Source organism: Perna viridis, chromosome 7 (genome assembly GCF_037379345.1).
Source record: "Perna viridis isolate PV_CMFRI_1.1 ecotype Kerala chromosome 7, ASM3737934v1, whole genome shotgun sequence".
Lineage (NCBI taxonomy): Eukaryota > Metazoa > Mollusca > Bivalvia > Mytilida > Mytilidae > Perna > Perna viridis.
The window spans coordinates 2,268,797-2,278,437 of record NC_142451.1 but is presented as its reverse complement, the minus strand read 5'-3'; the positions used below and the strand labels follow the sequence as shown (position 1 = coordinate 2,278,437).

Genomic DNA, 9,641 nt, shown 5'->3' with positions numbered 1-9,641 from the left:
TTCAGAAATTTCTCAGAACTAAGACTTGATCTTTTTTACTTTTCATAGTTTAATTTACAAAATTCTGAAGTATGTTAATGGTGCATGCTTTATTTTATATGCTATAATACACACACAGCAACTTTATTGAAGGTAGGATATTGAGAGTCTAACTGCTTAAACTGATAGGCACATTTATTCCTATCAGAAGTCCTTCCTAAGTCATTACAGAGCCTTGCTTGGTAATAAATGGCATCTTTGACCCTCTGGTGAGCCTCTAGTTGTTTAAAGTAGTCTATGACAGTTTCCATCATACTGACAGCACTAACCAATGCTACAACAGATAATGTATTTTCTGTAACAACATTCCCTAATGAAATACATGAGTCCTCAACACTTAATAGAGATCAAGTGCCACAAAGTTGCAAACTTGTTGTGGCAACAATGTTACAGTTATCAATGATTGTTTAAATAAGCATAACTTCCAATTAACTTCCCAGTTTTTCAAATATATTCTGTAAATGCACTTTTACTATTTTTATATAAGTATACTTTTCATTTCAATGTACAAACAAAGTTTAACAATTGAAATAAATGACAAATAGAAGTGGCAATCACTGGTGTGTTACAGATCATATATTATGGGTTATTATGTAGTAAGTTGGGGGTACAGTAGAACTAAAGACAGGATGCACAAATCAACTCATCAAAGCCACATACAAATTATGAACTTGTGCTGGTAAATAGAAGCTGACAATTATGAAATACAAGTTTTTTTTTGTTCAACATAGTAATTAAAACAAATAGCAAAACTGAAAGTAGGACTCAACATACAACATGTTAATTCAAAGCTGAATACCAATGTGAAATCATTTTTGAAATGATAACCCAACTGCTAAATACAATTCACAAGATACACCCATATGGTTCACACAATTTGCATGATAAACTTACACAATTGGGTGATATAATCATTCACACTACACCAACACAATTTGGATGATACACCCATACAATTACCATAATTCACATGATAACCTATACTATTGACACAATTCACATGATACACCCATATGACTGACACCATATGCATGGTACTCCTACACAACTGAGTGATACAATTCACACTACACCATCAAAACTGCCACAATTTGCAAGATACACCCATACCATTGACACAATTTGCACGATACATCCATAGGATTGACACAATTTGCATGATTAACCCAGAGTATTGACACAATTTGCATGATACACCACCATTGACACTATTTGCATGATACACCGATACCATTGACACAATCTGCATATCACACACATGCATGCAAACACAACTGAGACAATTTGCATGATTCCTGAAGAAAAGTTACATGTCTCATGAGACATATAAAAAAATCAATACTTTCATTCACAACACAAGACTAAATAATTTTTAATTTTTCCAGGATAATTTTGGAGATACTTACAAATGTGTCACTTCTTCTCTATTTTCGTGAAGCACCAACACAAAATGCAATTACTAAAATTAATACCCATGAAAATAAATGAAACCATAGTATTAAAGATTCAAAGAGTAACCAAGGGAACCAAGGTTATAGCAGTAGTTAAAAGAATGTAATCCAGGGACAAAGACCAGACATGGAAAACAGACATACACAACAAAGAACATAAAATAACTAATATAATACAAACAAAAGTAACAAAAGTAAATGAGCAAATCGGACTCCATCAAAAATGGGGAGCATGGACAAGGTGCACCGGTAGGGTAAGCGCCCTCTGCTTTTCTAGAAACACTCACCGAGTTGCTCATAAAAAGTCGTCTGAGGTAGACAAACGAGGAAAGGAAAACTATGACACGTTGAACAAATCAGTTTTCAAGGTGTAGATGGATACATCGTAACGATCCACTAGTTCATGATGACGACCATAAAACTGCTATAGTGATGACTTCAATCTTGTAACAATATAACCCTGTTCCAGAAGCCTATTTGTTAGAATGCTAGCGTGCTACAAAAAGTCTGCATAGTTTCGACAAGCTCTGGCATACTGTATGAGTTGTGATACATGTATGAATACTCCATACGCAGGTGCTGAAGGGATGTTGCCACAGATGAAAGGAAAGTTGACAATTCTGACAGACCTGCTTTCTTCTTCTGTTCAGTGCCTTTTGCAGCTACAGCAACATGACACCTAACATAACAATACATGGTCCTAGCTTTATCAAACAGATTTCCATGGGATATAATAGGTAATATCTGCTGTTTCAGCAACTCCATAGACTGATGGGGCAACTGCATTAAGAGCTGTAAAAAAACCTTTCTAATCATGTCATATTTCAACACAACCTAAAAGATCTTAATTGAAAGAATATAGCTTATATATTCCTATATTCTATAAGTTTAGTCTGAGGTTCTGCATGTATATAGACATATGACAAAGTTAAATGATATAACTGTAAACGTTTTTACATATAGTTAAATAAGCAGTGACTTTAATAGGAAAACTGTTTACGTGTTACAAAGAAAGTCACAGAAAAAAATACAACCATGCTGTACAATAGTGAACATCATTTTATTTCTTAAACAGTTTAATTATAAGCTTACATGAATTTAATGGTAAAAAATGGCTATAATCATAGGAACTGACCTGTATGAAGGCCAGGTGAACAGTAGATAATGCCACCATGTATTGTAGATGATGCTCTTTGGCATGAGTTAAACAATCTAGGACATGAGATAGTCCTGATGTATGGTTACCGGACTGTACAAATAACTCGGCTAATGTCAGATAAACTCTAAAAGTAAAAATATTGATAGTTTAAAGAGAGCCAACCTAAACGTAAAGTATTGTACCTATTAACACACATAAAGCCTTAAGTAAATATTTTTTTGTTTCCCTAAACCCTACCCAATCAAGTCAGGTATGGGTAGGTAGGTAGGTAAGTAAGAATTTGTTTTTCAGATTTTTTTTACTTGTAAATAAGCAAAAAGTTGTTAGACATATTGTATGAACTCAGAACATCCTCACAGACGTCTTCCCACACAATTTTTGTCAAAAATATACATAAATGCATTATAAACCAATTTTTTCTCAAGGTTTCCACCTGAATAAACAGAAACAAAATCAGTCAGTACAGCCTCCATCACTACATGTTTTGATGGAGCTTTTTTTTAAAGAGATACAAAGTGTAAATCCCAGAAGATGTCGAAAGAAGACAAAACCGAGTTATTGAGTTTTTTTTTCCAATCTCGATTTCAAGTGTGTGTTGAAAGACATCAATTAATGTTTATACATTTGATTTCTATTCAATAGGGTCAGATGCGGATCCAAGAACTGGCGTACCGAGCATACACCCCCTAAAACAGTAAGAAAAACATTTTCACCACAAGTTTCACCCAATAATATTTTTTGCCCTGCTTTGACGGCATTTAATTCAATCAACGCCCCCTAATCTCAAATCCTGGATCCGCCCCTGAAAGTTACCACCAAAAATAAACCAATGAATTAATTTTTACTTTAAATCAGTGAAAAAAAATTCAGTTGCAGCAACTTTTTCAGCTCAGTTGGGATTGGAGAACAATCAACTTCTTATTATATGCCTTAAGAAGTAAAAAAGAAATTACTCTTTTGAACAAAAATATTTTGAACTGTTTGTCAAGACATGTAATCCTCAGACTGGTAATTAAGAATTTTGTTAAAATATTCTCAAGACTTAAGTTGACTTGATACCCTTACTGTTAAGTATGGTTCTACCTTAAAACCAGGCAGGGGGTGATTCATCATATCTTAACACTCACCATGCTGAATTGTTTGAAAAAAATGTCTAGATTTCAATATTTTGCAAACTTATGCAAATTATATGCAAATTAGTTGCATCATGGTGCCTGATGCTGTATGTTTTATATAAATTAAAGGTGGGTGATCACAGTTTGGGTAGGGATGGGATGAGGAGGAGGTGGTGGCAGGATGCGTGGGCATGTGCAGAAAAATGGGTCTGTCGCCCGAAATGGTCATATTTGGTGATTTTTTGTCATTTTTCACAGGATGTGGCGCTCACCAGCGGTAAGACAGTGTCCAAAGTGCAATTTTTCCAATGCCTGTTCCCTCTGATGGTAATGCAAGCCATAAATTGTTCATTATAGTCGTAAGTGGAGGGTCAGGGGTCCCTAGAGGGATCACTCATGAGAAAAAATGAGGATTTGTTTGCAATTTTTGGCTTCAGATTGGCCTAAAACTGGAAGTGGTTAGTATATGGGGTTGACATGGGAGTGGTGAAATGAAGTACTATGGATCTATTCTGCTGTTGTTAGAGGCCGAGAATTGAATTTACCCATCAAAAACTCATAATTTTTTGTGGTCTTCTTAACTCATGACCTCTTATTCAGCTGTCAAGTTCCTATTTTTGCTAAAACTCTATATAATATAGCCTCATTTTAAAGCACATTCACACTGCTTGCATGTGAAATCAAATTGTGGTTTCCATAGCCAAAAATAAAAATTGCCAGAACCCAAAATCAGAAAACAGCCCATGACCGTAATATTACAGTTCCAACATGATAAGGGTTAAGATAATCAATGAAACTGTTCAAATACATTTGTTAAAACCCAATATCAACTCTTCCAACTTTCATTTCCTAGTGTAAAAATTTGTTGAGAAATAAGTGTTAATATCTGCATTGATCAACTTTTATTTGCACTTTTGTTTTTGAATAGTTTCTATGAGGCACAGGTGTTAACTGTTTCACTTATAGTGGGAGCCAATAATTCATCGAAAATATAACCATCTCCTGCTAAAATGCCTGTGTGAAAGAGACATTCCCAGAAATTTATCCTATCTTATTTGAATTTTCAGCTTAAATTATTTATACTTTTGTCAAAATATGTCGTGAAAAAAAAAATACCATTTAGAATTTTCAACTGTTAACACCAATGTGAATGATTTCCAATAATAAAATATTAGATTAACAAATGCATGAATTACTAATCATTTAAGGCAGAGCTGTATTTTAAACTATGAGGTAAAATTTGTGTTTATCTGATGTAAACTTGTATGAGTATCCCTACAGAATGAAGAAATTGGTATGTTCCCCATTTAATCAATATTTCTGTTGAATCGTTAACAGATTCCAGTGGCACAATAAAAACTTTACATATGTAATACTAAACCCATATAATTAGAATATGTTACCAAGAATTGATGTTGTGATATATAGGGGTTCTCTAGCAAGGTAACATTACTACAAATACCTGCAGAGGAAGTCAGGAACATATTTACTCTGGTCTTTCTTTACTTTATCCAAGAGTTGAACCAAATCTTCTAAAGCGTGGGTTACTTCACCCTTTTCTTTGTTTAATATGGCATTTCTGAAATAACAAAACTGAGAAAGTTCACGAAACCTGTCTGTATAAGCAATTAGGCTTAAGCTGCATACCAAACTTTAACATCAACCCTAGGAAGGTTTTCAAGTTTTAGTTGATAAAAATATAATAGACATAAGAAAAGAATGGACAGGGTTCAGTAATTAAGTTTTTTTGCAGCAATAAAATGAAACAATGACAGCCATTGATAAATGATTTCTTATCTCCTTCCACAAACCTTAGCATGGCTTCATCCCCATTCAGTGCTCTGATATTTGTCACACATGATTCAGCCAGACTGAAATCTCTGGTTAATATGGACTTGTCAAACTTTAACTGTTGGTCGCATATCATCCATATGTGGGCATGTTGTGTTTGTTTAGGAAACCTCTGTCTAGCACTACTGATAATATCAAATGCTGCACTGTAGTTGCCCTGTTAGGAGAAAAACAATGTTCAAATACTTTACATTGCCCTCTAGGTCTCTTTCTGTATACCCTGCAAACAGCAGTGATTACGTTTCAAAAGTGAAATCAAGCCTGGCACTTACATTTTGTTTATAAAAAAGCAAGAATCATTTACAAATGGCAGTTAAGAAAACTTTACAGTTTAAGAAAAAACAATAAAAGATTGCTTGATATTAAAATACTAGCTGAAACAAGTGCCTAGAGAAATATCTCATTTTTAATACTGTTATAGTGATTTTCATTATGAAGATTCCTCATATTCTACATACATCATCAGCATGGTATCTGGCCACATTACACAGAGCTAAACAAACAGACTCTCCATTGTGGAAGACGCCATTGTCTGAAGTGTTCAGGTTTAATACAATCAAACTGCACATTGAAGCACTCTCTCTGAAAACAAAATAAATAGACAACTTATTTAGAAGTAATTTTTTGTTGAATGACTTAAACATTAAATAAAACAACAGTAATATGAGTTAGGCACGGTCTACAACCGAGCATCCTACTTATACACTTTTGTACGTTTGTCAAGGCATTGAAAAAGGAACGGTGGCTGAAGGGGGCGAAATAGGATAAGTAAATGGTTGTCCATTTTTGTTAAAAATAATTCAGTGTACCAGATCTAGATAGTGTTAATATTTCTTTTTCTATACCTTCTCAGTTTTTGTATTGCATATTTGAATTTTAAAGGCTACTTTCATTCACTTCTCTAACCCATTTCTGCGGGTCTGTCTGAATGTGTATCATTAGCCTTGCATGCGATGCTCAGTATAAACTTCTTATAGCTTTGCCTTTTATGAGATGATGCTACTACTTTCTGTAAGAAATGTGGTTAAACTCAGCAAAACAAATCAAATTAATTGATGTCACTTTCACTGGCGTCTAAAGCTTCATTATCCAAGAACCATTATTTTATCAATGGAGTTCAGCTTTCTGTGGAATGAAAATGTTCTGAATCAAAAAAACTCTGCAGACTTGAGCTGATCTTGGATGGACAGCTCGTTAATACTATTACAACAACAGCTACAATCTAATGCCAAACAAGAAACTCACAAGAGCCTGAATCACTCGCACGTTCAGTATTGAAAGTATTGCCATATTCAACTCTTTGTATCATTATGTATTTATAATCACAATATTAGTGAAATATATACTAATTCACCAACTTTGGTTTTAGGCATAACAGAAAAATTAGAAAAATCGGCAAAAGTGCATTTTTTGGGATACCACTCCATGAAAAATATACACACTCTTCAGAATTTGCACCAAAGATAGATCTTATTACACTTAACAATTTCAATTCTTTCAAGGGCAAAAACTCTAAGAAAGTCGTCCTATAACTTTGACCCAATGAAGACTTTTGTATGCCTTATTATAAGGATCATTTCATCAATTGAAAGTTTTTTCTGTCTATTATAGTTTTCACAATGTTGGCTGAAAAATGCAAAAAAGGTCACTTTTCACCACAAATAACTCTAACAAGGAGTCATCCGACAACTTTAACCCGGTCCACAACTATAAGAGCTCTTCAAGCTAAGGATGGTCACATTTATTTTCCAATATCTCTTATAGTTTTTGAGATATAAGTAGAAATTGGTGACTTGACCCCTGCCAATGACAAATGCCAAGTGATGACAAAAGTTTATATGGCTTATTAGATCAGGTGAGCTAACTAGAGGCTCCCAGGAGCCTGAATTGCTCACCTTGTTAAAGTTTGTCTTTCAAGAGCAATAAATATAACAAGGAGTTGTCCAAAAATTTTGACTCAACAAGACTTTAGTAGGACTATCTTAAGGATCATTTCAGTGATTGAAAGTTTCTTTCTATCTATTATAGTTTTCAAGATATTGGCTGTAAACTGTAATAAAACTAGAGGCTCAAGAGAGCCTGAATCGTTCACCTGGTTAACCATTTGCTTATTTGAAAAACTGGAGGAATGAGACAGGCTCAGTTAAAATCAACTAAAATTATTCTTAGCACTTTCATGACCTGAACCAGAATTTTGTTAAGGCAACAATTTTTTAATTTTTTTTCAAAAACCTGTCTTATGACCCCTAAGTTCCATTTTTAGAATAGGCAGCCATGTCTATTCACGGATTAAAAATCACAATAGTCATTTTGAGCACAATACACTAAAGAACTATTATGCTTATTTTCATTCAATGATCTTAAATAGTTTTAGAGAAGAAGATTTTCAAAGTTGTACATGTGAAAAAAAAACCAACAAAAAAACTGTTTCAGGGGTCATAACTTCTACATCAGTTGACCAATCATTTTGAAATTTTGGCATAGGTCCGTGTCATGATGCTGAACAATATTACCTGTGCCAGAAATTTGCTGAAGTCAACGGTTTTTGAGTTATTTGTAAAAAAACTGCAATCTGACCCCTCTGTTCTATTTTTAGTAACAACAGCCATGTTTTTCAATGGATCAAAAATCCAAACGGTCATTTTGTGCAGAAAACCCTAAGAAACAATCATGCCAAGTTTAAAACCTGTCTGTCAAATAGTTTCAGAGGAGAAGATTTTAAAAAATTTGTCCACGACGACGACGCTGACGGCGGACACCAAGTGATGGCATAAGGTGAGCTAAAAAAGGCATTTTTCATCTTCAAGGAGTTGCCTGACAACTTTGATCCCAGAAGACTTTTGAAGGCCTTATAATAAGGGTCATTTCAGCAACTGAAATAATTATGCTAAACCTAACGGTTTCGGAGGTATATGCGAAAAATTACTGTCTGACCCCTATGTTCTATTTTTAGTAATGGCAGCCATGTTTTTCAATGAATCAAAAATCACCACATCAGTTCTATGCAGGATACCCCAAGGAACATTCATACCAAGTTTGGTTCCAATTGGTCAAGTGGTATCAGAGGAGAAGATTTTTGACAGAAATAACATTTAAAATAGCAAAAAAACGTCGAAAAAGGGCAATAACTCCAACATGGCTTAACAGATTAAAATGAAAATTTGACCACAGATAGATCTCAACATGCTGAACATTTTTACTCCCCATGTCAGAATTTGGCTAAACCTAACGATTTTGGAGATATATGCGAAAAACTACTGTCTGACCCCTTTTTTTCAACGGCTCAAAAATCACCATATCAGTTCTATGCAGGATACCCCAAGGAACATTCATACCAAGTTAGGTTCCAATTGGTTAAGTTATATCAGAGGAGAAGAGTTTTGAAAAGTTGTTAACAACGACGACTGACACCAAGTGATGGCAATAGCTCACATGGCCTTTGGCGAGGTGAGCTAAAAAGGTAAGCATAATCTAAAATCCCAAATTCAACACTATTTTACACTGATATACTTTTGTATATGCAATAGTTATCTTTAATGCAAGATGTACAAATTTTGATTTTTTTTTATTAGATAGATTGTAAGTCTACATTTTTTCCATTCTGTCAAGCATAGTACCATATACCTTTTTCCATAGAGTTCCCACATAGCTGCCTTCTGTGCATAACTGACACACATAAAATGAGACTGTGAATGTTGACAGTTCAGCAAGTCACTCTTCAGTAGAAACTCAAACACACTGACAAAAAAAAATAACAATCAATGTAAAAGAACACCCATTATCTTGACAACAATAATAAATCCTTCCTTTCAAAAATGTTCGAAACCTCTTTTAAATTGACACAAGGCAGGAGAAGATATGAATTTCATTCTCCACAGTTTTCCTTTTCTTTAGCATAACTGGACATGGCACAAATTTCTATAGACACTTACTCTACTAGTCAATTTCACAAAATAGTTGAAAGTGTGAAATTAATCATAAATTATGACATTACTGTGAAAATACAGTTGTTCGTGTGGTACCAAT

General features: G+C 34.2%; 1 protein-coding gene across 5 annotated transcripts in view; it reads right to left on the bottom strand.

The window, feature by feature from the left end:
- Positions 1 to 70: 70 nt before the first annotated feature.
- LOC148610937 (anaphase-promoting complex subunit 5-like) overlaps positions 71 to 9,641 on the bottom strand; it is a 33,756-nt gene continuing 24,185 nt past the window's right edge. For all 5 annotated transcript variants that reach the window (XM_088590868.1, XM_088590866.1, XM_088590867.1 and 2 more), the window contains exons 12-18: positions 9,240 to 9,353; positions 6,074 to 6,197; positions 5,576 to 5,772; positions 5,227 to 5,343; positions 2,626 to 2,773; positions 2,120 to 2,282; positions 71 to 313 (exon numbers count right to left, since the gene is read on the bottom strand). In XM_088590868.1, coding sequence (XP_088446994.1) covers positions 102 to 313; positions 2,120 to 2,282; positions 2,626 to 2,773; positions 5,227 to 5,343; positions 5,576 to 5,772; positions 6,074 to 6,197; positions 9,240 to 9,353 — 1,075 coding nt within the window. In that variant the 3' untranslated portion in view covers positions 71 to 101. The remainder of the gene's footprint in view (positions 314 to 2,119; positions 2,283 to 2,625; positions 2,774 to 5,226; positions 5,344 to 5,575; positions 5,773 to 6,073; positions 6,198 to 9,239; positions 9,354 to 9,641) is intronic.